Source organism: Penicillium hordei (assembly GCF_028827395.1).
Source record: "Penicillium hordei strain IBT 12815 chromosome Unknown utg000005l_segment0_segment0, whole genome shotgun sequence".
Classification (NCBI taxonomy): domain Eukaryota; kingdom Fungi; phylum Ascomycota; class Eurotiomycetes; order Eurotiales; family Aspergillaceae; genus Penicillium; species Penicillium hordei.
The window spans coordinates 4,890,708-4,917,132 of NW_026623146.1; the positions used below are offsets into that span (position 1 = coordinate 4,890,708).

Genomic DNA, 26,425 nt, shown 5'->3' on the forward strand with positions numbered 1-26,425 from the left:
CCAAAATCATTACTCAAACGAGTCCTACCCCGTGCGCTTTGCTACATTAGGTTGGTATGAATGACACCCGAAACAATCTCGATTTGCGCGAACCCCAATTGCAATCCATGGAGATTTTCCTAATTCATAAGATGGGCAGATGAACTAATAAGCAGTAGTGATAATTATATCTCGACTATGACTTCTGAAATAATGGAATTTCCAGAGCAAGCTCAAGAGACACTGGCTGATCAGACGGTTATCTCGGTTGGTTATACCTGGGTCCGGTCCAAATCAGATAAGAGAATTTTCCTGGAATCCATCCGAGTTCCTAAATTTCTTGCGCGACAAGCGAGACAATTGAGGGAATTCCATGATTTATGACCAGAAAAACGAGAAATTATCCACAGTTAATATGGAATTCTGGAAGCCAAGAGGCCAAGCGAAGCTTGAGACTGACGAAACAAAGCTTATTGTGGAGGACGCTTACCCGCTATGGCCTAGTGCTCGCTAGATTAGATGAGGGCGACATCTGATTAGATCTGCCCTTGTCGCTATTGTTTCTTGGTGGATCCAGCACCAGGCTAGCAGCCCTGGCATTTGCCGAGTGAATAGAATAATTTCACCAAAGCACCAGTGGCCGCGAAATCCCCCCGATTTTACTATGTGGGTCATAACACCGCGTAGTCTTTTTACGGCCTGTTCGGTCTCCCATCCGAACTCTGCCGGTCTCGGGGTCTTTTGTAATATAAGTGCCACCGGTGTCCCATTATTTCCAAGGTTGTGTAGAGTCTTTGTTTGATTTTACCTTGAACTGATCATGGGTGTCCGTCTTTTGTTCCGAAGGGCTCGAACAGTCTTCAGTCGCGTAGCGGCTTCTGACGCTGCAAGCTTAGTTGACACACCTGCAGTGGATGGAACCACCGCCGAGGAAAGCAAGAGAGATCCTGCCACCGATACTGAAGTTCAGCAGCCGGAAATGCCGGCGGAAGACCTCCAGCATGGTGTTAGGGATATCGAGGCCATCACCATGACCTGGTCCAAGCGAACCTTGATCATGGTTTTTCTCAAGTGAGTCCTTTTCTTATGAAATAAATTTGAACAGTTGCTAAAACCGTTTATTATAGTATCTGGTTCCTATACTTCGTCAACGCCTTCCAATCCACGGTTTTCTCCAGCTTGAGCCCCTACGTCTCCAGTTCTTTCACGGCCCACTCGCTGTCCGGTGTTCCTACTGCGCTTGCCGATGCTTTCTCAGCAGCAATTTACATCCCCGTCGGAAAGATGATGGACACTTGGGGCCGTGCAGAGGGATTCTTGCTGATGACATGCTTCGCTACCCTGGGATTGATTCTCTTGGCCGCTTGCAACAGCTTTGCCATCTACTGCACTGCATACGTAAGACTACCATCGATGCTTATGATGACGCCCCGGAAAGCTTTCTTTGGAAATGCTTACATTTCAATTAGGTCTTTTATTCTATTGGCTTCAGTGGTATGGAATATGCCATTGATGTAATGACGGCGGATGCCTCCAAATTGAAGAACCGAGGCCTGGCATTTGCCTTCACCTCTTCGCCATACATCATCACCGCTTTTGCTGGACCTAAGGTAGCAGATGAGTTTTACTATCGGGTCAGCTGGCGATGGGGCCTGGGCTGTTGGGCCATTATCTTCCCTATCGTGGCGGCACCTTTGTACATCATGCTCAAGACCAATCTTCGCAAAGCCGAAAGGGAAGGTCATCGGATCCAGGAAAAGAGTGATCGTACATTTTGGCAAAGTACCTGGTATTGGATCATCCAGTTTGATTGTGAGTGACATCTCTCTCTATCATTTCGGTGCTGCACATATCGCGTCAGTTGGACACTATCGACGCGACTTGCCAATTCCAATCATTTAGTTCTTCAAACAACGACTAATCTCGAATAGTGCCCGGCGTTGTTATGTTTACCGTTGGCCTGGTGCTCTTTGAACTCCCTTTCGATATCGCGACTGAAGCGCCCGACGGCTGGGCCTCGGGTTATATCATCGCCATGCTTGTAGTTGGGTTCTCGATGCTCTTTTTCTTTGCTATCTACGAAAAATGGGTGGCCCCCGTGCCTTTGCTCAATATCGCGATCCTCACCAACCGGACCGTTGTCGGTGCCTGTCTTTTGGATGCCACGTACCAGCTATCTTACTACTGCTGGAACAATTACTATACATCCTTCCTACAGGTGGTCAGCGACTTGACGATCGCCGAGGCTGGATATGTGAGCAACACATTCGACGTTGTGTCCGGGGTGTTACTTCTCATCGTCGGCTGGATTATCCGAAGGACCGGCCGTTTCAAGTGGCTGTTATACATCTCTGTTCCGCTTTACATCTTCGCCCAGGGATTGATGATCTATTTCCGCAAGCCTGGTATGGGAGTCGGATACCAGATCATGTGCCAGATTTTCATTTCGATCGGGGGTTCGATTTTCATTCTCGTCGAGCAGATTGCCATTTTGGCCGCTGTCGATCACCAACACGTTGCGGCTGCCTTGGGCTTATTGAATGTGGTTGGTACTATCGGCGATTCCGCTGGTTATACTATCTGCACAGCTATTTGGACCAATACCTTCCCCAAGGCTCTTGCAAATTACCTCCCAGAGTCGGCTATGTCAAACTTCGATAACATTTACGAAGATATCACAGTGCAGACTGGCTATCCAATGGGAAGTGAGGTAAGACTAGCTATTCAGGCAGCCTACGGCTATGCTGAAGTCCGTATGCTTTCAGCTGGTTTGGGTATCATGGCTTTGGCCATTGCCTGGACCATCATGATCCGAGACATTGATCTTAAGAAGACCGCTCAGGTCAAAGGTACTGTCTTCTAAGAATCATCGGGCAAGATAGCTATGGTATCTGGTTGGATACTTGACAATGTGCATCGTACTGCTAATGTTCTCCCAAGCACCCTGGGAGGATCTGATCATGGTAAAAAAATCACTTAATTGACATGTTCTCCGCTATCTCTTGTTGTCCGTTTATTGTCTCTTTCATCTGTTGATATCTACTCCTGATATATATGTTATGGGAACGCATGCATAGTAATAATTTATTCATATACCCATTTCTGATTTTTATGTTTCACAGCCGTGAGACATATGTTTGAGATTAACTAATTTTTCTTCATATTTTCTCCAATTTCCGGGGATATCTTCGTGAAATAAGAGTCAGACAAGTGAGGATCTGCAGCGGAGAAAGGCGGGTGGATTTACCCGTCAATCACAACTCATATCCCCTGTCACGGCATTGACCAACTACCCCTCAACGCTCAGCCAAGGGCAAGGCACCACTTGGAATGTGGCACCAATTCTCAAATCAGCGTCATGAACCTGATATTGCTCGCTGATATAAGGCAAGGCACCTTTCCTGCCAAGATTCTGCTGCAGTGTTGCATGACCTAGCGTAAGGAGCAGACCATTGCAATATATGTTGTAGGTCGGCCTTGCTTGTGCCGATGTTTCCCCAGACGGCAATTACTTGCAGGGGTTCCCTCTTGGCACATGCACCCCTCATGGGGATTTACCTAATTAGGATTAGCCGTTGCTATTGCGGTCGTTGTCAGAAGATTGTTCTGCCTAAAGGCCCAGAGGAAGAGACCAAGTTAGTGTCCTCGAACCCCTCAAGGAGATTTACCCAATTTGGAATGAAAACTCGGTATTACGGTCGCTGTCGGCAGATTGTCCTGCACAAAGGGAGGGATCGTGTTATGATCCTCGAACCCCACAGACGTCACCTCGATCCATCCGGGTCAATTGGAGCACAATGAGGAGCACAACTAATTATCCGGCATGGCACTCGTTGGACGATGGAGTTGCTTGCATATAAATATCCACTAAAGCGCGCATTTCAGTCATACTCCCTGCATTCTAAATAGCATTGGCGAGTTGAAACAGCCATTTCTGGACTGATCACACTAGAATGCTGCACAAATACCTTCTTCTGCCGCTTTTGGCATCATATGGTGCCGCTGTCACCATATCGGTAGCGAAATCTGGGGGCAATGCGACATCAGGTCTGCAATATGGTGCGATGGAAGAGGTATGTTGAGATACTCGCGCATTGTAGAATTGGATCTAATTCAAACCCTAGGAAATCAACCACTGTGCCGAAGGAGGTCTCTATGCCGAATTAATCCGCAACAGAGCGTTCCAGGGGAGCACGAAGTTCCCTTCATCACTGGAGGCCTGGTCTGGTGTTGGGGGCTCATCGCTGTCCCTGAAGAACCTCACTGACCCACTGTCAAATGCCCTTCCAACTTCAGTCAATGTGAAGGGTGCTGGCACAGCTGGTCTGACTAATGCGGGTTTCTGGGGAATTGACGTCCGTCCCCAGAAGTATACTGGTTCATTCTATGTGAAAGGCGCCTATGAAGGCTCCTTCACCGCATCTCTCCTTTCTTCTAGCGGCAAAGTTTTGGCTACTACCAAGGTTGCCTCAAAAAGTGTTGCGAACGACTGGGTGCAACATGAGTTTGTTCTTGCTCCCAAAGAAAAGGCTTCCGATACCAAGAACAAGTTCTCGCTGACCTTTGATGGCTCGGTAAGATTTGACATGGAGCTTGCCACGCGCCTGGGCTAATTGTTTCTAGAAAGCATCGAGTGGCTCGCTTGATTTCAATCTGATCAGCCTGTTCCCACCCACGTGGAATGATCGCCCCAATGGCATGCGGAAAGACTTGATGCAAGCCATGGCTGATATGGGTCCTGTAAGTTGAAAATTCCCTATTGCTCTGACTATCATCAAAGATAAATGATGCTAATAAGCTTGGTAGACATTCCTTCGCTTCCCTGGAGGAAATAACCTCGAGGGTGATAGCATCGAGGGCCGCTGGAAGTGGAACGAGACCATTGGACCACTCACCGACCGACCTGGTCGTGCAACCACCTGGCAATACCAAGAGACCCTTGGATTGGGTTTAATTGAGTACATGGAGTGGTGCGACGATCTTGGCATGGAACCCAGTGAGTGTATCATTCTGTGACATTTTAATCTGCCAAGCTGACAAGCCCTGTTTAGTCCTGGCGGTCTATGCTGGACTTGCTCTGAACGGGGACGTTGTCTCGGAAGCCGATCTCGATTTCTATGTGCAGGATGCCCTCAACGAGATCGAGTTCTTGACCGGCTCTGTGGACACCGAGTACGGTGCTCTACGCGCCAAGGTCGGACACCCGGAACCGTGGAAAATTCGGTATGTTGAGGTTGGAAACGAGGATATGCTGAGCAACGGTTTGCCTACATACAAGTCCTACCGTTTCTCGGCATTCTACAAGGCTATCACGGCCAAATACCCCGATATCCAGGTCCTTGCGTCTACTATTGATATGACAATTCCTGGAACTGCAGGTGGTGATTACCATTTGTATGATACCCCAGACAACTTCGTCAGCAAGTTCGACATGTTTGACAATTTCACGCGCGAGCATCCTATCCTGCTCGGTAAGTAACTCGCTGAAATTGCGAGACCATAGCTAACACATGTCTAGGTGAGATTGCCGCTACTTCGCCATTAAACGGACAGGATATTGACTGGAGTGATACCCATTTCTCTCTGTATCCCTGGTGGATCGGCTCGGTTGCAGAAGCTGTGTTCCTTATTGGCGCCGAGCGCAACGCAGACAAGATTATTGGAACTACCTACGTCAGTAGTTTCAACTTACACTCGCCCTGGCTGGAACTGACAAAGTAACAGGCTCCCTTCTTGATGAACCTGGACAGCTACCAATGGTCCCCAACTATCTTGTCGTTCAACTCGGATCCTGACCAGACCGCTCGCTCTACGAGCTGGCACGTGTGGAGTGTATGTTACACTACCATCAGACCCTGAAAGTACATTCTACTGACGCAAGACACGGGTATAGCTATTCAATCACAACATCATGACAAACACTCTCCCAGCCACTTCCTCTGACGCATTCGGTCCTTTGTACTATGCGACAGGTCTAAACAGCAAGACCAACTCGCACATCTTCAAGGCAGCAGTCTACAACAGCACATCCGATGTGCCTGTATCACTGTCATTCGAAGGTGTTGGCCGTGGCACCAAGGCAGACTTGACCATCCTGACTGCGCCGGATCCGTTTTCGATGAACGAGGTGGGCGGAGCGAATCTCGTCAACAGCAAGACTACCCAGATCAAGGCTGGCAAGAAGGGCGAGTTCTCATTCAAGCTGCCTAATCTTAGTATTGCGGTCCTCACTACCAATTAATGTATTGTGAATGGTATAAATTAGACTTGGGAAGCCTGCACATGCATAGCATGACAATATATTGCCTCCCAGTTTCAGAAATACTTCCTTCGATCCCCTGTCGCTCTCATCCCTGTCTGCGCTCCACTCCCACCTGATCTAATCTAGACAAGGCTCAAGCATCCTGGACCCGAAATTTCTCCGGCGTATCCCCCTGATTTCGCCAATCCGCAGCCTTGAAAGCCTCCAATTCCTTGAGAGCAGAATGAATGCGCTTGAGATTAGGCACGAAATCCAAATCCATTCGGTACAACAGAGCCTGGTCAACTGTAGGGACCAGTACCACATCCGCCATAGAAACAGTGTCCCCAAAGGAATATGTCCCCTCCCCGCCTTGCTTCATCACCAGACTCTCGTAGGCTTGAAATCCGTCGGTAAAGGCCTGTTTGACGAATTCATCCCGATCCTCGTTACTCTCACGAATACCCTTTACCCGCTTTACGATACGGGAGTTGGTGGTAGGTTGCGTATCGATCGCGATGATATTCACAAGATCACGCACCTGCACCCGATCCTGTAATCCACGAGGGAGGAGTGGAGAAATATCTGGGAACCTTTCCTCGAAATAATCCAAGATCGTCATGGATTGGCGGATGATGGTCTTTTCTCCGTTGGCATTTGTCACTACCAAGGTAGGCACACTGGCGCTGGGGTTTGATTCTTTGTATTCGCCTGTTGTGTGCGCTTTGGTGCCCAGGTCGATGTAGGTGTATTCAAGAGGGATACCCTTCAGGTGAGCGGCAATTATGATTCGTTGACAGCATGAGGAGCAGAAGTATGAGTAGAGGTGGAATGTATCGGTAGGCATTTTGCTTGAACTGCTTTGGCTCTGAACGGAATTGAGTAGAATGGAATGGGGGAGGTGGGAGGTTGGTATCATCCAGAAATTGGAGGTTTCCTTGAGTGGGATCAGCACTAGCACTGATACAGTCAAGTGTGTTTCTGGACTTGACAGTCTACTATGGAGTATTTTCCGAGATGAAGAAGATATTCGTGAAACTGAACGAATCAGCCTTACTATTTCTATTGCCAACTCACTAACTTCTATATTCTAAGTTATATCCTTCCAATATATACCACTTGCCGCATTGAGCATCGGCACTCCTGGACCGTACAGTCGCCTTATCTACTTCACCCGCCACAATGTATTCCAGTAAGGGGCCGCGCATCACTCCATCGGGTCCGCGCGAGCGGTGAACCCACCTCACCATAAACACCACATCTTATATTCCTCCGATATGGAGTTCATTTGGAGCGCGAGGTCGAGGTTCCTTATTTGCCGCCCGCGCGCTCCAGCCCCTTTCCACGGGTGAAGATAGCAGCGACGGTCGCGATAAATGCAAAGATCGCGGAGGCCATGAAGGAGAGTCTGATCCCGCGGTAGTACACCAGCCGAGCAGCCATTTGTACATCCGGAGGGAGATCATAAATAGCGGAGACTGAGTGGCGGATCTCATCAATCACCTAGGAGACGAGTGTTTAGGTCAGCAACGCTTATTCAGGGGTCGTTATCATCGAACGGCGAAGGAATTGTACTTTCCATTTATCTGGTATTCCACTCAAGGCCTCCCCGAGGCCTGAGTTAAGTGTATTCTGCATGATGGTGGAGGTCACTGCGACGCCCCAAACGGTTCCGAGAGAGCGGATGAGGTAGACGGTTGAAGCGGAGACGGCGTGATCTGCACGACGTTGTTAGCAGGCTTGGCAGAATGGCTCGGTCGCTCGTGGATTTGGGTAATGGCGCTGGCGACAATTGACACGGAAAGAGAGACAAGCTGGCTTACCGGTGTGGTCAAAGGCTGCTAGGAAAGTGAACAGAATTCCCGGGTATACCATCCCCTGACCCAGGTTGGCGGGAATGACATAGACGAAATATTTCCATGCCGAGTCGTTGAATCGAAGGAGCATGACGAGCAGATTTCCCACGAACATTAGGGCTGCACCGACACGCACAATGGAGGCCAGCTTGCCCCAGCGTGACATGACGATTCCTGCGACAAGACCACCAAGTGGGGTAAATAGACAGGGAATCACCAGCCGGGTGCCAGCCTTGCTAGGCGAGTCAAGGAGAATCACCTGGAACATGAGAGGCAGAGTAAACAGGTACTGAATGTGTTGCGTTAGTTATGATGCTCATATAACGGGTGGACCGGGTGAGCTTACTGCGTATGCTGCCATCCCGACACAAACATTGGCAATCTGTGTGGATACAGCGAGCTGTCCTCGTAGCATCTTCAATGGAATCAAAGGTGCGGCGGTGGTTTTAGCTTCAACGGCGACAAATGCGACCAGCAATACCAGACTAAAGACCAATGGCAGAATCACCCACATGTGAGTCCAAGGGAGGATGTTACCACCCAGGCTGAGTCCGACTAGTTGGGCAGAAAGAGCCAGAATGAGCAGACAAGCGCCCAGGACATCGATTTGGTGCCAAATTCCTCGTTTCTGCCCATCTGGGGAAGAATGGGTGTTTTGTGCTGGGAACTTCAAAACGATATAGCCCATGACCAAAGCAAACAAAGATACCGGAACCTGCAGCAGGAAGCACCAGCGCCATCCGATCGAATCAACGATGGCACCTCCGAAGGAAGCACCGCAGATGGCTCCGAAGCCGTACGAGACATTCTGAATTGCCTGGTACATGCCGCGCCGGCGGAAGGGAATGAGATCCGAGTTGATGATTGTGGCTAGGATACTTGTTAGCGATTGATATGTCAATTGAAAGATTGTTGACTTACCCATAGTCATCAATCCTCCGCCGCCAATGCCTGTCAAGGCGCGCATCATGTTCAAAAAGATTACATCGCGGGCCACGGCACATCCCAGACAACCAATCATGAAGGTGATGGTTGCAGTGAAGAAACAAGACCGGCGACCGAGTATATCGGAAAATCGGCCATACAGAGGCTGGAATGCCGTGCTTGTGATCAAGTACGAGGTGGTCAACCACGAAGCAGTGTTCGCGGCGTTGAACTCGGAGCTGATCACAGCATAGGTTGAGGCAGTGATGGTGCCGTCAAACCCGCCAAGAAATACATTGGCCATGATTGCTATTGAATTGTCAAAATGTGCTCTAACTTCTATGCAATTTGATTTCACTTACCGATTTGGATCAGTAGGAATCCCGGCGGTGGGCGCCATGTAGGAACTGGATCCGATCTCAATAAAGGTTGCTCTTCGCTTTCTTGTGCTGATCTTTCGGCTTCATTCTCGTGTGTCGGCATTACGCCTGGAACACTTTTATTCGGGTCTAATGCCATTGTCGATTTCAAATGTTCAGATCCCAAGTTTGCGGTTTAGACGATGATGAAAAAGAGTCCGAAGATCGGAAATTTCAGAAATTTCAGAGTGCCGAGCAGAGCGGGCACTGCGGGCACTCGATGGGGAAAATGCCAGCGGATTATTTTCCCCGCCAAGTGCCAAGCACGACATCGTCTTCCACTATGACATATATCTAAGGTTGGCAAGTATTTAACGCGATGGGATGTGTGCCATTTCCTTCTTTTTCATTTTATTTCACACAACTATTCAAATAAAAAGAAGTCAAAGAGACTCAGTGCAGAGTACCCATCTAAGGTTAATGTACCCTATCATGAACATAATGACTAGCGTCATGGAAACTGATCGCTGGACCAGTACTTATCATGAAGCTCCTTGAAACCATCGCCTGCGCCGCAGCGCTGTTGCCGCTCGCCGCGGCAGATTGGCAGTTCAAATCTCGAACCGACCTGGCCCCGCCTCGTCTAAATATCACCATCCCGGCCACAAAGGATGTCGCGAAGGGTTACCTCTTCATCGCGCCTTTCCCGGGCCAGTGGGCTGAGCCGCAGTTCCATGGTCCACGCCAGGAAGCTCCGTATATTGTTCGCGATGACGGTGAGCTTGTCTGGTCGGGCTATACCTACTTCTCCATCTGGGCTGCCAACTTCCAGAAGGCCAGATGGAATGGTCAGGATGTGCTGTTTAGCTTCGAGGGCGATCATAACCCGGCCTATGGACATGGACATGGTCATGCTACCATTCTGAATCAGCGCTATGAGACTATCCGGGAGCTCCGAGCTGGCAACCACAAGCTCATGGATAAGCATGAATTCCATGTCGTTGACGAGAAGACTGCGTTGCTTCAGGTCTATCAGCCCGTGCCGAGGGATCTCTCCCGCTGGGGTGGTAGTACTGAACAGCAGTGGGTTGTCGATGCCATCTTCCAGGGTATGTGGGTACTCGAACATACGAAGAGCTGATGCTGATTCGCAATAGAGTTGGATCTTGACAGCGGAGAACTGCTATTTGAGTGGTCTAGCCTCGAACATGCCTCTCCTGATGGTAAGTCAACTTAGTTACCTTCAATGCTTATAATGGATTAGTCTGACATCGTGCAGAGGCCGTCCTCCCTCTGAACCCGGGACAAGCGGGTGCAGGCTACAACTCATCTGACGCATGGGATTACTTCCATATCAACTCTGTGGACAAGGATGCCGAAGGCAATTACCTGATTTCCGCGCGGGATGCTTGCGCAGTCCACAAGATCAATGGCACCACTGGTGAAATTATCTGGCGGTTGGGTGGTCTCCGCTCAGACTTTGAGCTGGGTCCCAACGTCAAGTTCTGCTTCCAGCATCACGCACGCTTTGTCAAGCAAGGTGATGACGAGGAAATCATATCCCTTTTCGATAACTCCGCTCACGGAACAGAGAACCACCGCGGCAAAGAGGTCCACACCCATCCTTTCTCACAGGGCAAGGTGATTTCTGTCAATACTGCAACCTGGACTGCGGAGATTGTCCAAGCCTTCCAGCCTCCCGATGGACTCCTCGCCAAGTCCCAGGGCAGCACCCAGCTTCTACCCAACGGTAATGCCTTGGTGAATTGGGGCTCTGAGGGAGCTCTGACCGAATTCCGGGCGGACGGTACCCCTATCTTTCACGCTTACATGGACTCGGGTTTGCTGGGCGAGGGAGTCCAGAACTATCGGGCATTCCGGTACAACTGGACCGGCCTTCCCACAGAAGAACCCGCCATTGTGGCTGAGAGGTCTTCCTCGGGGACCGAGGTCTTTGTTTCATGGAATGGCGATACCGAGACGGCTGTTTGGCGATTCTATGCCGTTACGGATGGATTTGGGTCCCGGGAGTTCTTGGGCGAGGCTACACGTGATGGATTCGAAACTTCCTTCTCTCTCGCTGGTCACTCATACCAACGCTTGGCGGCTGAGGCTTTGTCGGCTCGTGGTCGTGTCTTGACTACAACACGCGTTGCTCATATCCAGGACGCGGTGCTTCCTTACAGTACTGTTACTTCTGGGTCCGAGGATCGCGGCTCTTGGAGACAGTTGATCTTGCAGGCATAGATGAAGACATATCTGTGTACTAGATTCTATGGAGAGGGGAATGAGATGTGGTGAGGGGCTGATGTGACAAAGAGGAGTATAAAGGAATGTGCTGGTTGATGTGGGCGGAAGTAGTTGTCCACGGTAGGCCGAATTGTCAGTGCGCCATATCGGATTTTTGCCTGCACATAGTTTAAATTCTGCAATTGAATTGAAGGTATGTGGCAAAATCAGCATATAGTACTTGTGTAGTGAAAATAGTGCAAACTTTAGATCCTTAAGACCTAATGCGTACCGAGACAAAAAGCTATAAGCAAATGAAACCTTGGAATCCCCCGGGGCCGACAGTGACCGGGTAGTGTCACATTCGATAATCTTCTTACTGGACCTTTTAGGTGCGGATGTCTGACCTTTGGGTTTTCTGTCAACTCGTTAGACTCTCGGATCCTCACAATCCCGGGTTAACATCTGATATATTGACCGAATCCGAGATTAACCTAAAAGGGAAGTTGCTGTGAATATAAGGTGTGGGGGTGATAGGACATAATGTTCATACGCAGCCAATCAAGAGAGTCAAAAACACCTTAATATATACCTAGTGTAGTGGGGGAATAGGCTCCCCACTACGCATTTGCCCATGCCTCTTCTCTTTACCATGTGTTGTTATGTAAGCATTGAGATTATGAGGTTACAAGTAGCAGATAGATACAGATTGAGAATACACACTCCTACACCTCTCTGAATCCACTTTCGGGGCAGTGCACCTGGGTTTCCTTGTATGCAAGTCGGGTATGAAGCTGAACTACGAGTGCTGAATCGACCCGTATGCCGCAGAGCATACAGCCTTGATTGTTCCCCTTTTCACTAGATAGGTTATGTGATGCAGTCTTATACTCTATAAAGTAATGTCGCAATCAAGTGAATAAAATCTTCAGATATGCAGATACAGCATATATATGCATTCATTCGGATATTTAGCTAATCCTGAGACAGTGCATAATGTACACAAAATATCCATTTACCGTTTCGGAAAGAGCAGAGTGACGGTGCATCCATGGGTGTTGAGTTCCCTTCTTTCCCTTTTTTGAAGCTTCTCGGATCTCTCACTTTCCGGTTTCCGTTGCTTCTTTCCTTCTTCCTCTGTTACTCTCTTGCTGTCTTAGGTTCCTTCCTTCCTCCTTTCCATAAAGTCTCTTACCAGTCACGTCTTACCTCGTATTTTTCCCTTCTGTCAACAACTCTCGTTTACCTTCTTTACCGTGTTTCCTTCATTGCTTCACATCTTCTTCCTTCTTTAGGCTTCTTGCCGACTCCTCTCATGCCAGACCGAGTGGAAAACATGCCTCACGATGGTGCCGTTGATACCCCCCGCTCGGAGACCCCAGTATCCGAGTCCGGAGAGGATCGCGACAGACAAATCACCACTCTTGCACGTTCTCTATCACAGATCTCACAACAGAACAGCCTCAGAGCAGCCAATGAAGCCACAGAGGGTGTCAACACCTTCCTCGACTCAAGTGACCCAGAACTAGATCCCAATAGTGACCAGTTTAAATCGCGCAAATGGGTGAAGAACATTATACAGATGACCTCTCGCGATCCAGATCGATATCCGCGTCGCACAACGGGGGTCTCCTTTCGCAACCTCAATGTTTTCGGCTACGGCACCGCGGCTGATTATCAGATGGACTTTGCCAACTTCTGGCTAAAAGGTGCAGGGTGGTTTCGCAGTGCTTTTGGATTGCAGAAGAAAGTACGCATTGACATCCTGCGGGACTTCGAAGGCATTGTTCACAGTGGTGAGATGCTAGTTGTACTAGGTCGCCCGGGAAGGTACGTGAATCGACATCCTCCCCACAAAGGACGAATCACTAATGACCAGCAGCGGATGCTCTACCCTCCTCAAAACCATCGCAGGAGAGACCCATGGCCTCTATCTGGACAAGGATAAAGGTTCTGAAGTGCAGTATGATGGCATATCCTGGAACGACATGCATAGCCGTTTCCGCGGCGAAGTCATCTACCAAGCCGAAACCGAGACTCATTTCCCTCAGTTGACTGTCGGTGATACACTGCTGTTTGCCGCTCACGCTCGAGCGCCGAGTAACCGCCTTCCCGGTGTTACACGCAACCAGTATGCCATGCATATGCGGGATGTGGTAATGGCGATGCTTGGCTTGACCCATACCATGAACACCAAGGTGGGCAATGAATTCATTCGAGGTGTATCTGGCGGGGAAAGAAAGCGGGTCAGTATCGCCGAAACCACTCTGTGTCGATGCCCTTTGCAGTGTTGGGACAACAGCACTCGTGGACTCGATAGCTCAACGGCACTGGAATTTGTCAAAAACATTCGCCTTTCCACTGACTATAGTGGATCCACCGCTATTGTAGCAATCTACCAAGCAAGTCAGTCCATTTACCACCTGTTTGACAAAGCAATTGTCCTCTACGAAGGCCACCAGATCTATTTCGGCAGTGCGTCCAATGCACGGTGCTTCTTCATTAAGATGGGGTTCCATTGTCCAGAGAGACAAACCACTGCGGACTTCCTCACTTCCCTCACCAGTCCTTCGGAACGCCTTGCTCGCCCCGGGTTTGAAGACTCCGTTCCACGTACACCCGATGAGTTCGCAGCACGCTGGAAAGAGAGCCCGGAGCGTAAACAGCTTCTTGCTGAGATTCAAGCAAATGAAGCCGACGACAACGTTGGAGAAACAAAGTTTGAGCAATTCAGTCGCTCTCGTGCAGCCGACAAGCCCAGGCTTACTCGTCCAGCCTCTCCATACACACTCTCATTTCCGATGCAAGTCCGTCTGTGCCTTTGGCGAGGCTTCTTGCGGCTCAAGGCAGACTCGGCTATGACGCTTGCCACGCTCGCTGGAAATATCAGCATGGCTCTGATCATTTCCAGTCTCTTCTTCGACATGCCTAACAATACCGACAGTTTCTACAAGCGTGGATGCATACTCTTCTTTGCCATCATGATCAGTGGCTTCGCCAGCTCACTTGAAATCATGATAATGTGGCAGCAACGGCCTATCGTGGAAAAGCATCGCAAGTACGCATTATACCATCCCTTGGCGGAAGCTATTAGTGCGTACATCGTGGAGCTTCCCTCAAAACTCTTGCTATCCGTGGTGTTCAATTTGATATTCTACTTCCTACCTCATCTCCGGCGCACTCCGGGCCATTTCTTCATATTTTTCCTCTTTTCGATAACGACGACCCTTGTGATGTCTAACATCTTCCGGTTTATCGGCGCAATCTCGCGGTCTGTGGCCCAAGCCATGCCTCCTGCTTCGGTCTTCATGCTTATCTTAGTCATTTACACCGGGTTTACTATTCCTGTCCGTGATATGCACCCTTGGTTCCGATGGCTCAACTACGTGAACCCGATTGCTGTAATTGATAACTTAGTTTTTGCGCGGTCACGCCAGAATATGCTAACACGAGATAGTACGCCTTTGAGGCGCTGATGATCAATGAGTTCGGCGGACGGTCCTTCCCTTGCTCGAATTTTGTCCCGGGTGGCGTGGACGTTTACAAAGATTCTCCTCCCAGCTCCAGGATATGTTCACAGAAGGGTGCTGTGGCAGGCCAAGATTTTATTGATGGAGAGACATACATCAACACCACTTACCAATACTACAGCCCACATTTGTGGCGAAACTTCGGGATTCTCTGCGCATTCTTCGTCGTCTTCTTTGGGCTGTACATCTCCTGTAGCGAGCTCATCCGGGCCAAACCATCCAAAGGTGAGGTTCTGGTGTTCCCGCGCGGCAAGATTCCTGCTTTTGCCAAGGGTGCTCGAAAAGATGATCCAGAGGAGGTCATTGCATCGGAGAAAGGCGCAGTTGCTAGCGAACCCCAGGACGCAACTGGAGCAATTGTTCGCCAAGCTTCTATCTTCCACTGGGAGAATGTGTGTTATGACATCAAGGTCAACGGGACTGAGCGACGCATCTTGAACAGCGTGGATGGTTGGGTCAAGCCCGGAACTCTGACAGCCTTGATGGGTGTCACTGGTGCAGGAAAGACATCCTTGCTCGACGTGTTGGCCGATCGTGTCACTATAGGCGTTGTCTCAGGAGAGATGCTTATCGATGGGCAGCTATGCGACGATTCTTTCCAGCGGAAGACGGGTTACGTACAGCAACAGGATCTGCATCTGGAGACTAGTACTGTTCGTGAAGCTCTAGTTTTTAGCGCTCTCCTACGCCAGCTTGCTACCATTTCTCACCAAGAAAAGATTGCATACGTCGAAGAGGTCATTCACATGCTCGGTATGGAAGAATATGCAGATGCCGTGGTCGGAGTTGTCGGGGAGGGTCTCAATGTGGAGCAGCGTAAGCGGTTGACTATCGGCGTGGAACTAGCTGCTAAGCCAGATTTGCTGCTGTTCTTTGATGAACCAACTTCCGGTCTGGATAGTCAAACTGCTTGGTCAATCTGTACCCTGATGCGCAACCTGGCCGACCACGGTCAGGCTGTACTGTGTACCATCCACCAACCTTCGGCAATGCTGATGCAGCAGTTCGACCGCCTATTGTTTCTCGCTAAAGGAGGACGCACAGTGTACTTTGGAGACCTTGGCCCGAATATGGAAACATTGATCACATACTTCGAAGACAAAGGGTCACTCAAGTGCCCACCAAACGCAAACCCGGCCGAATGGATGCTCGAGGTCATTGGTGCTGCGCCAGGCTCTCATGTGGATAGAGATTGGGCGGAACAATGGACCAACAGTGCCGAACGAACTGAGGTTCACAGGGAATTGGCTAAAATTAAAAATGAATTGTCCAACCGGCCTGTACCCCTGCGAGCTGCAGGATTTGGTGAATTCGCCATGCCAATTTGGTATCAGTTCTTCGTTTGTACCCAACGCACGTTTCAACAGTACTGGAGATCTCCGTCATATCTGTACGCCAAAGTTCTCACCTGCACTGCCCCGGTAAGGTATATTCCTCCCTTTTATTTGATTAGACTAACGGATATAGCCGCTCTTCCTCGGATTTACCTTCTGGCACATGTCTACCAGTCTTCAAGGGCTGCAGAATCAAATGTTTGCAATCTTCATGCTCCTCGTCATCTTCCCAGGTCTGGTCCAACAGATGATGCCATCCTTCGTCACGCAGCGTGCTTTGTATGAGGTACGTGAACGGCCATCCAAAACCTACTCGTGGAAGGCATTTATGATGGCCAGCATCCTCGTGGAGCTGACGTGGAATACCCTGATGTCCGTCCCAATCTTTTTCTGCTGGTACTACCCAATCGGGTTCTATCATAATGCACAGCCAACAAACGCAGTCCTCGAACGAAGCGGCATCATGTACCTCCTGGTTTTGCTGTTCATGATGTTCACGTCGACCTTCAGCTCCATGATGATTGCTGGAATTGAGGAACCCGATACTGGTAGCAATATTGCCCAGTTCATGTTCTCGCTTTGCTTGGTCTTTAACGGGTAAGTTATCTGCCGGCATTTCGTAGTTAATTGGTAATATTGCTGACTGAACCTGTAGGGTACTCGCTAATTCCTCTGAAATGCCTCATTTCTGGACCTGGATGAATCGTGTTTCGCCATTCACCTACTTTGTGTCCTCCGTGCTCTCCACAGGCCTGACTGGAACTTCAGTGGAATGTTCCAGCATTGAATGGCTCACTATCTCGCCTCCAGATGGCCAGACTTGCAGCCGTTATCTGGACCCCTACATCCAGGCTATGAAGGGCAAATTGCTCAATCCCGAGGCCTCGGTGGATTGCAAAATTTGCCCAATGACGAGAACAGACCAGTTCCTCGAGAGTCTCAACATGTCGTACTCGGATGTTGGGCGCAACATCGGTTTGCTGTTTGCCTACGTGGGGTTCAATATTATCGCGGCGTTCTTCATGTACTGGCTTTGTCGCGTGCCCAAGCATTGGTCGCGCAAATTCAAGCGTACCTAAAAAGATGCTCTTCTTTGTTTCTTCGGGTTGTTGGGGGGGGGGGGGGGGTTGTTCATTGCAGTTGATTTTGTTCCCAGGGGATTCCGTGCGTTTCAGCTTGGGGTTCATCGGAAATATTCTCTTGCTTTGTTGATCCTGGCACAGAGTGTTCTCTTGTTAAATGTATCTCATTAAATGTAGCCTATATTAACAAATGTTGTATTATTTTATAACCTTTTGCACGTTTAAGTATCCAGCATGGGCGAGGAACCGAACCACCCATCGTCCAGATTCCAGATAGGTGACGCTACTTGAGAATTCCGGTCCACCAGTAGATGACCACGGATCCTTTAACTCGAGATGTCACTCTTCTCTCCCGATAAATATTTCATTTTTGGCTTATGAGACAGCCATCTGTGTACGACGTAGCAAAGAAGCAGTCAACTTCGACCAGTACCTCCAATTTGGGAAGGACCTATAACTCTCTTATGTACATAGACAATTTTATATCAGCTCATTAAGGGTCCTACGGCAAGCTCCCGGACAATGGACCCGGGGAAATGAAGCCCAAATTCTCTCGTCGATCGTCTTGTACACGGGCATATCTGTAATATAGTTAGCATCGTAAAAGACATATCACTGAGCACTATCAAATGCACGTACTCCAACATAAGCCGGAACATATAGACATCCATATCATCATTCCGAAGTGTTTTAGCAGCCCACGACTGCCCTTCCTCGCCAATAGTTCGAGCAATCTCCTGTCCAGCAGGATCCTGCTCGAAGAAGCGCACGATCTCAGCGATTTCGGTGGTATCCTTGTTGAGCGGGACGTAGTGAAGCCATGGAATGAGCACGTTCTCGTGCCATTCTCGGAAAAAGGTCAGCTTGAGTGGAACGCTCTTGCTACGCATGAAGGCATAGAATCGCCCGCTGTAAGCGTGACCATCCATATCCAGTAAGTAGCGGTATTTCCACGCCTCGTTCTCGTCTTCTCGATCCAGGACATCAAAAAACCTCCTCTCTTCGTAACAGTCTTGTCCCTCACAGCCGGTAATATCAACAAAATGGGCGTTGAAATATCCGCTGAGCTCTGTTTGATTTGCCTTGCGAACTTTCCAGCCTTCCTCGCCACCGATGCTACAAGTGGACTCTGCCTTGCGTTCCAGGATATCATGCTCCTGCTTCCGTTCTAGTAATGCAACCACTCGTTGGCGCTGTAGATTGTGCCAGGACCCATTTTGACTGGATCCGCCGCTAGTGGTCCCTCGCCAGTAGATTTGCCCTCTCCTTGATTCCCATGGGATATCGGTTTCTGGCCTATAGCCTCCAACTCCCTCATAATACCATGGTGAGGGGACTGGGATATCTTGAAACGAGGATAGGTGTGACATTGAGAACATAGGGACTAGCTCGTTGGTGAGCTTGAGGGCATTGGGCCGCTCAAAGATTCCAAGGCTATGCTGCAGCGAGGGACTATTGCAAATATCGCTAGCCGCGGATTGGTTGAACACGAATCCTAAAGGTTCGATGGCGAAGGCTCTAGTATTGTCTGGGGCATTACCATCGAGGTCCATAGCTGGGCTGTGGGGTGGGCATGATAGTCGAGAATAAAGCCAGGTTTCTTGACGTGCAAGATTGAGAAACCTACTTGTGAAGACTTCTGGGATTGGTTCCGTAGAGATATTATTTCCCGAGGAATAATTTGATAACGAATTGCCGTTCAAGCACGCCTGAGCTTTATACCCTTTTGTTACCAGTCTGTGTAACTCCTCGTGAGGAACAACGACCCGCGGCTCATCGTGGACGTTGAATTCGAGATCCATATCAGGCAGCCATTGAGCAAATTTGTGAAACTGCTTCATCGTCGCCCTCCGTTGGAAATCTCCCTGGCCATTGCCTAGATGAATGGGCTCGCCATTCCGTATAGATATACCCATGACCATGTTGTCGAAGCCTAGGTCCTCTCTCACACGCGACCGAATTGTACTCGGGGAAAGTCCCCAGAAAGGGAGTAAAGAATGGTATATTGTGTCGTACTCGTCAATCAACATCGTGTTCCGCTGCTTTGCAAACTCGTACCACTTATCGAAGTGGGGAGGCGGCGGCATGTTATATCGTCGACGGTATTCTGTAACTGCCTGTTCGAATGATTTGGACTGGACCGCCAAAGTCTTATTGAATTCTTGGGAGGCAATGGACGCAAGTATGGAGATGGGATGATCGCACAAGCGCTCGTTGGGCATGCGTTTGAAGTTTGCTGGGAGTAACGGGAAACACCAAAAGAAGAACATCACTGTCGCTGCCGAAAAAGCCATGGTCCAAGTCCTCGTCCTCTTTGTCCTGTGGGCAAAGTAATAGTATGATTTCTCTCGAGCTCCCTCAAGAAGCTGGTAGTTGTGTTTGGTCCAGGGCCCTGCCCGAAGAGTATCGAGGAAAGCCATAGTGTTGGCTTGTAATGACTGGAACAATGTCATAAACCACAGTCGAGTTCGACGGATAGTGGGCAACATTATATTACAGTGGACATAGAAATTGGAGTACCTAGGAAGAGGAAATCGAATTCAATGACTTTTGAAGTTGGACCCTGAGGGCTATCAGCCATGGCTTAATTAGCGCCGGCGCTTGAATTAGCACCACAGCATTGGAACATTGCGAGATGGGGCCGAATTTCAAAGTCTTACTCTACCCAAATCTCTCTCTTTTACAACACTTTGTCCTTTTTGTTTCTTTCTGTACGTACAAAAGATCTAGCGCATTCGAATAGAACAAAACACTACTTTCCCAGCTCAGGATCCAAATACTTCGCCCTAATTGTAACGGAACCAAAGTACGTTGCTCCACTTACCCTGCATGATGCGTGGACGCCACTGGGAGTCATCACACAGGTGCATGAGGCTGACTCGCATCAGCGGCTAATGAGTGCTTTATAACAAACCAGGAGGAACTGAGGACGATCCTGGCTTCCCTGAGAGATTTTGACAAATTACTTCGGGGATCACCGTATGTTAGGCTTCGAGCACCCTAAGAGGAGAATTATTCGAAAAGTCTTCGCGTAATAGCGTAGTTTACATGGTCAAGCCGTATAGAAACATCGGATCAATGGGGGGACATCACAACGCTTGCAGGGTACTTCAATTTGTTGCAATACAATATCCAGCATTTAACTTACCAAACGACCAGTTAAGTTCGGATGCATAATTAGTGACATATCTCAGACAGTTCCGAAGGTGTAGGTGGCCAGATTCACGGCAGGGGGCGTCTCAGGAGAGTAGATCACATTAGATCGCTGGCCCCATTGAGGATTGTTAACAGAATCAATCCAGCCCTCAGGTTCAATCGCCAAGCAACCGTATTTCTCAACAAATCCGGCAGCTTCCTCATTTTCCGAGTTGCGCTCGACCTGGGAAGGCTTCACAGGAATTGTTCCATCCATGTTCAGGCAAGTAAAAAACTGTAAAGCAGGCTGGTTCGTGGCAACTTCCATACTAATTCCGGTGGTTCTAGAGTTCAATCGGAGAGCAGGAACAAGGGAGTCGTGGGCCGAGTACGTCGGGTCGCGGTCAACAATGAAGCAATTATCATATCCCACGTCACTGCCAACAAGACCTTGGGTATATTGGATGTCACGGCCGATGATTTTGCCAGTAGTAAAGTCCATAGATTGGTGATCGGTATCATCAACGGTAGAGATAGCGCCGTTGGGGACTTGAATACTGTCTGTGGCGATGAAGCGCTCAGACAGAGGCAGTTGCAGCCATGTATCATTGAGCACAGTCGACTCCTTGAACCCATTCAGGTTCCAGTAGATATGATTGGAGAGCATGATCGGGGTGGGGTGTGTGAGAGCCTGCGAAACCAACTTGGTCATCAGCCGGGGACGGCCCTGCGGGTTCCCCGCTGTGACCTCGGTGTCGACACTGTATGTAGCCTGCGTAATGACGTCGCCTGGGAAGCCTTGGAATGCGGCGTCGTAGAGCTGGAAGGTAACAGAGGAAGGTGTGGATGCAAGCACAGTCCAGTTCCGCTGATCATAGCCAATATCTCCACCATGCAGCGTATACAACCCCTTTTGATTCTTGGGAATGTGGTACTCGGTTCCATCTAGGGAGAAAGTGCCATTTTTGATACGGTTGGCAATCCGACCAAGGACAGCGCCGAAATAGGTATGGCTGGTCTGGGTGTCTTCCAGATACTGACGCGGATCGTCGTAGCCAACTACAATGTCTTGCACATTGCTTTTCCTGTCTGGGACTAGCAGCGAGATCAACCGCGCCCCATATGGAATGAACTTGGCCGTAATATTGCCGGCGGAGATTGTGAAGACCTTAAAGGGATCCACAGAGGATGCAGTGGGATGTGACTGACTGAGAGCGATCGGAACTAAAAGACATGTTGCAATGCACTGCTTAAGATGCATATTGCGATATTTGATGAAAGAATGTTCAGTAGGAATGGCACACGTAAACACAGGTAAATGGAAGAAAGAATTTAGAACATGCGAAGGAACTCCTTTTGAACCCTTTCAAATCAAGTCAATCGACAGACCCACCTTCTTGCAGTGTATACAACATAAAAAAAGAACACCGCTATCGGCATGTCGGAAACGGAAGAGAAAGGATCAGGGATACGTCGGCATCCCGAGTTGATCCTTTGAGAGGCATCCAAGGTCCCCCACAATAGCTTCATTGGTTGCAGCGGAACTTTCCTCAGGTGTCAGATCAATCTCACTCTAATTTTCACCTTAAATTTCACCGAGATTGTACCTTGCTACTTTCCATTCCTTGCTCTTGACGGTGCCATCGATCCAAAAAAGGACATTCGGGCATTCTCTGGAGGCTCTTCGGAGGTAGTGTCAAGGCAAATGCTAACCTCTTTTTAGTTAATGCCATAAGTTATGTAGAACTCTCACATTTTCCCCTTTTCAATCAAGATTTGCCCGGTTCCAGGCGAGAGAGACTGGCCCAGATGTAAAGATCGTTTACCTAATTAGGAAGGCTTACCAATCCGGAAGATGACACCTATTGTATATGCTCCGGTCCTATATCTCTAACTATTAGAAAGCACCACCATCCTTAAGTAAACAGTGGCCCATCACATTAATTGAAGATCGATGAACTAAATCTATATACTAGCAATTGCACTTATTTGATCGGCTCGTTGGAGTGTTATTGGGCTACAAGATTCTCTAACCGGTTTTGTATAAATTTGTCTTATATCTTAGGAATTCTCACGTGTACAACATAGAAAGTGATCTCAGTAACTGATTTCTATTGTCTCCACTCAATCCAAGCCCCCTAAGCCCTAAGCCCAAGTGAGCGAAGTATGTGGACCAAGTCTAGGAAGAAAAGAACGATTCACAAACCCGCAATTTATATCTCGAAAATATACTTGAACCATAAGGGTTCAAGACAAGTTTAGAATTTAGGAAGTGTAGATCCCATACGTAGACTATGACTTTACTTGTCAGTCTAATCCCAAGATTAATTCTTTATATTTTCTATAGAAAAATAAATAATGTTCAACACAGCCCCGCGCTATCCACTTGCAAATGGAGATTTCTCGGCGTAAGCTGACCTCCAGCCTAATGTTCCGAATCATCCTCTTCAATCTTAGCCGAGATTGGTTTGTTCGCCAGAGTTAACCTAAACCCGTGTCGACATGATCGTAGATAATCATGTGCTCTTCAGATCCCGCAGCAGGATGAGGGACCCAGCCATGAATATGCAGAGGGCCAAAATGACTGACAAGTTTCTTTTGTGCCTTGAAGCCAATATTCACAAAGTCTTGATCGCGGAATACCAGGGCACCTCTCTGCGCAGCAAGAAGAGCGAGTTCATCCAAACCAGCACCGTCAAGTTGAGAGAGCTGAACTCCATGGATCTCAGTTCCCACATAAGGAGATAATTCCCAGAGTTTTGTCGCTTTCTTCAGAAGATTAGGCAATTTGGGATCAGCGCGGTGACCAGGATCGAAATGCTCGACAGAACCGATATCCTCGACCTTCTCAAGAGGGTCGTAGAATGCTGTTGGACTACAGTTTAGTTGTCACTGACATTCAATCAGAAATTGGTTTTTATAGTCAAACTTAGGCATGTAATCGGGATACAGAGGGTCACCATTCTTGTTCTTCTGTCGTGTGATTGTGCCGGGCGTAATGACTGTAGTACTCGACATGTTGTTGTTGACTCAAACATGTTTCCATGGTCCAATGGTCGACTCAGGCCCGTGTTGTAGTCGAATCTGAAGTCGTACACCTGGGAGGTGGGATTGCGCTTCTTGATTTTAGCGGACACAGCCTGGCCTGATGAAAATCATCAGCTGATATCATGGTTGATAAAATTATTCCTTTGTATGGTGGAGCAAGCGAAAAGGGGTATAGGACTGTTCTAAATACATTGTGGTTCTCGAAGCATGACAGGAAACAAGACTTATGCAACAAGAATACAGAACCCCCGATATCAGTCCATAAAAACGCAAAGAATGCAAGGTATTCAATTGTAGTTGCAGTCAATAATTGCTTTCTACAGCGGCAGCGGGCGCAGATTTATTTGGTGCTAAGGAAGCTCGGAGGGCGGTTGGCGGGTTGCAGGAAGTTCAGATCTCGCTCGATTATCCACAGGCATCTCAAAGCGCGGTTTGTTCTCCCCTAGTGCTTCAGATGGTATTCCTGGTTGGCTGTCTGATGGAAGCTCCGATAACGCGTGTGCCTCGTAATAAGACGATGAGGCACCAGTTAGCGGAGAGTCTGAATGGTTGCTTGGGTCGTCAGGTTCCAGATGGGACTTTTCTCCTTTGGCGGATGCTTGCGATCGGCGACGACGAATTATAAGCCAGATTATCCCAGCAATGAGAGCGAATGCGCAAACACCACCTACCACGCCTCCAGCGATCCCTTTTGCGTCTGGAGTGCTTTGTTTGGCTGCGGATATAGGTGTTGTCGAGGAGGTATTAGTCGTCGAAGGGGTGGTTGTTACCGAGGGGGCCGTTGTTGATGAATACGATGAGGCTGATGTTGAAGTCGATTCTATCGATGATTTATGTCAGATATAAATATTGAGTCAGGGAGAGGAAAGAGAAGAAATCAAAGTGTTCAGAATATATGCACACCAGATAGTACCCACCAGTAGCCATTTTTATGATGCTCAATGAGCGCATAATAGTATTGTCAAAGGTGCTATCCTCTGCACAGCCGTAAAACCCGTCTGTCGCGGTTTCTGTGCTCGTGAAGCCTATTTGGTCGGTCTCACAGCAAAAGAACCCGTTCGCCTGGTAGAGATTCCACGTATCATTTGAACACTGACTGAATGCCGGCCCATTCATATTTGCTGGGTTGCATTGTGTATTCTCATTTAAATCTGCACAATCTGTATCTCCTGGGCAACATGGGTACCAGTCACCCCATGTTTTACCACATAGTGTTTCCGAAGATGGGCAGGTGCCATTTCGGCGAATAGCATACCCTTGCTTAGACATTCAGACTGTACAACATAGAGGCACACTGTAACAAGATCTCAAGATATGGTGGACGATTTAGAAAACAAACGGGGAAGGTTCTGTCATGCTGAGAGAAAAAAAAAGTAGAAAAGGGGGAAATGAACCGGGATCTAGGGGGTAGTGCACCAATAATTTATGTCCAGTCACCGTAGGGCACAGGTAGACTCGACAAATCCATACGATGGATGTGATTGCCTCTTTAATAAGGATCTGCATGCTAATAAGGGGACCAACCGCATTAGGCACACGGCCCTCACAAGGCTCCGGGTTTAACTTTTAGCTTCAAACTTATCAGCCTCACCCGTGATCTCCTAGTTCCAGCCAGTGATTATTGTGGAAACCTATGTTCTATTCACACAAAGCAAAGCACTTGAAAGTCGCTTTGTTGGTCGCATCAAGGTAGGAATTGATAATAGGGCCGTCCGAAGCCCTTGGATTATGTTGAATGACGTTAAGACAGCCTATGTCCACCTGAAAAACCAGGGACGCATCTAAGGCGCCGAAATGTGAGTCGAAAAAGTATGTTGTACAAAGCCTTGCGATCAGGACAAGGTGGAATTTGCTCCAATTGGACGTGCTCGTTATTCCCCGTGTCCCAGTTAAGTTACCATCTAGGGGTCTCTTGATATTTCAATACCAGAAGTACGACTGTCGTAACATAGTTTTGCTAGCTTAATACGTATTCCGGAATTTCTACATGTTCCACTCTTGTTTTTTGGCAATGCGTATTTTTTTTAGAACACGTATTAAAGTGAATTCTACGTATTGACTTTGCCTACCAGTATTTCTAGGGTATTCACTGAGTATTACATTTATTATATAATATTTTTTATAGTATTAGAAGGGCATTGAATGTATCGTCTAGTATTATCTAAGGTTTCAATATCTATTGTCTATACTCCTATCACTATCCTTACTACTGCTCCTACGTCCCCTTATAGACGCTTATATTCGGATTTAGACTATTTCCGAAATCCGAAGTGCTATACGCGCTTCTATATCGGTATGCCTTAGTTCTTATCTCCGAATAATCGTATTTATTATAGTGTTTGTTAGTTAAGGGTACCCAAGGACGTGCTCAGCTTTACTCAGTGATCAAAAAGCGGCAAGAGGTGAGCACTTGAACGGAAAGGGAAAGACATAAGTATACAGCCTCCTATGCAGAGACAGCCCTGCGAAAGATGGCTATGTGTGGATTTTTGTCCTTTTCAAGTTGCGGGACTATGCAAATTCCTATTGGTCATTTCACGTTGCTCGATCACTCCTATTTGAAATGACACTAGATGCTTTGTTTCGAAACTCGTGCAGCCAAGGTAGAGTGTCTCCCATTATAATCGATGAAGATGCGACTTTGCTTCTCTTGCGTGCTGTGTAAACCGGGTGTGATGATGCGATTGAACATGTTTTGAGTTCATTCA

At 48.4% G+C, this 26,425-nt stretch overlaps 10 protein-coding genes across 10 annotated transcripts; 4 read left to right on the top strand and 6 right to left on the bottom strand.

Annotated features, from left to right (window-relative positions):
* Window positions 1-799: 799 nt before the first annotated feature.
* On the top strand, window positions 800-2,842 carry N7537_010645 (uncharacterized protein; the record flags this gene model as incomplete). The annotated part of the gene is made up of 4 exons (XM_056901699.1): window positions 800-1,050; window positions 1,107-1,377; window positions 1,449-1,791; window positions 1,911-2,842. The coding sequence occupies 4 exons, from the start codon at window positions 800-802 to the stop codon at window positions 2,840-2,842; spliced, it is 1,797 nt and encodes a 598-aa protein (XP_056750367.1).
* Window positions 2,843-3,932: 1,090 nt separating this feature from the next.
* N7537_010646 (alpha-L-arabinofuranosidase A) lies at window positions 3,933-6,220 on the top strand (the record flags this gene model as incomplete). The annotated part of the gene is made up of 8 exons (XM_056901700.1): window positions 3,933-4,052; window positions 4,104-4,553; window positions 4,603-4,719; window positions 4,786-4,975; window positions 5,031-5,450; window positions 5,498-5,652; window positions 5,704-5,811; window positions 5,873-6,220. The coding sequence occupies 8 exons, from the start codon at window positions 3,933-3,935 to the stop codon at window positions 6,218-6,220; spliced, it is 1,908 nt and encodes a 635-aa protein (XP_056750368.1).
* A 154-nt stretch (window positions 6,221-6,374) lies between these two features.
* Window positions 6,375-7,067, bottom strand: N7537_010647 (uncharacterized protein; the record flags this gene model as incomplete). The annotated part of the gene is made up of 1 exon (XM_056901701.1): window positions 6,375-7,067. The coding sequence occupies one exon, from the start codon at window positions 7,065-7,067 to the stop codon at window positions 6,375-6,377; it is 693 nt and encodes a 230-aa protein (XP_056750369.1).
* A 464-nt stretch (window positions 7,068-7,531) lies between these two features.
* N7537_010648 (MDR family MFS transporter) lies at window positions 7,532-9,519 on the bottom strand (the record flags this gene model as incomplete). The annotated part of the gene is made up of 6 exons (XM_056901702.1): window positions 7,532-7,723; window positions 7,796-7,938; window positions 8,044-8,365; window positions 8,423-8,946; window positions 8,998-9,309; window positions 9,363-9,519. The coding sequence occupies 6 exons, from the start codon at window positions 9,517-9,519 to the stop codon at window positions 7,532-7,534; spliced, it is 1,650 nt and encodes a 549-aa protein (XP_056750370.1).
* A 384-nt stretch (window positions 9,520-9,903) lies between these two features.
* N7537_010649 (arylsulfotransferase family protein) lies at window positions 9,904-11,606 on the top strand (the record flags this gene model as incomplete). The annotated part of the gene is made up of 3 exons (XM_056901703.1): window positions 9,904-10,468; window positions 10,517-10,582; window positions 10,639-11,606. 3 exons carry the CDS (start codon window positions 9,904-9,906, stop codon window positions 11,604-11,606), a joined length of 1,599 nt encoding a protein of 532 aa, XP_056750371.1.
* Window positions 11,607-12,903: 1,297 nt separating this feature from the next.
* On the top strand, window positions 12,904-17,531 carry N7537_010650 (pleiotropic drug resistance family ABC transporter; the record flags this gene model as incomplete). The annotated part of the gene is made up of 5 exons (XM_056901704.1): window positions 12,904-13,418; window positions 13,471-14,989; window positions 15,046-16,539; window positions 16,586-17,049; window positions 17,108-17,531. The coding sequence occupies 5 exons, from the start codon at window positions 12,904-12,906 to the stop codon at window positions 17,529-17,531; spliced, it is 4,416 nt and encodes a 1,471-aa protein (XP_056750372.1).
* Window positions 17,532-18,036: 505 nt separating this feature from the next.
* Window positions 18,037-20,023, bottom strand: N7537_010651 (uncharacterized protein; the record flags this gene model as incomplete). Its single annotated transcript, XM_056901705.1, has 2 exons — window positions 18,037-18,115; window positions 18,174-20,023. 2 exons carry the CDS (start codon window positions 20,021-20,023, stop codon window positions 18,037-18,039), a joined length of 1,929 nt encoding a protein of 642 aa, XP_056750373.1.
* A 701-nt stretch (window positions 20,024-20,724) lies between these two features.
* Window positions 20,725-21,930, bottom strand: N7537_010652 (aldose epimerase family protein; the record flags this gene model as incomplete). The annotated part of the gene is made up of 1 exon (XM_056901706.1): window positions 20,725-21,930. One exon carries the CDS (start codon window positions 21,928-21,930, stop codon window positions 20,725-20,727), a length of 1,206 nt encoding a protein of 401 aa, XP_056750374.1.
* A 1,220-nt stretch (window positions 21,931-23,150) lies between these two features.
* Window positions 23,151-23,687, bottom strand: N7537_010653 (uncharacterized protein; the record flags this gene model as incomplete). Its single annotated transcript, XM_056901707.1, has 2 exons — window positions 23,151-23,544; window positions 23,599-23,687. 2 exons carry the CDS (start codon window positions 23,685-23,687, stop codon window positions 23,151-23,153), a joined length of 483 nt encoding a protein of 160 aa, XP_056750375.1.
* Window positions 23,688-24,067: 380 nt separating this feature from the next.
* N7537_010654 (uncharacterized protein) lies at window positions 24,068-24,833 on the bottom strand (the record flags this gene model as incomplete). Its single annotated transcript, XM_056901708.1, has 2 exons — window positions 24,068-24,537; window positions 24,635-24,833. 2 exons carry the CDS (start codon window positions 24,831-24,833, stop codon window positions 24,068-24,070), a joined length of 669 nt encoding a protein of 222 aa, XP_056750376.1.
* Window positions 24,834-26,425: the final 1,592 nt, after the last annotated feature.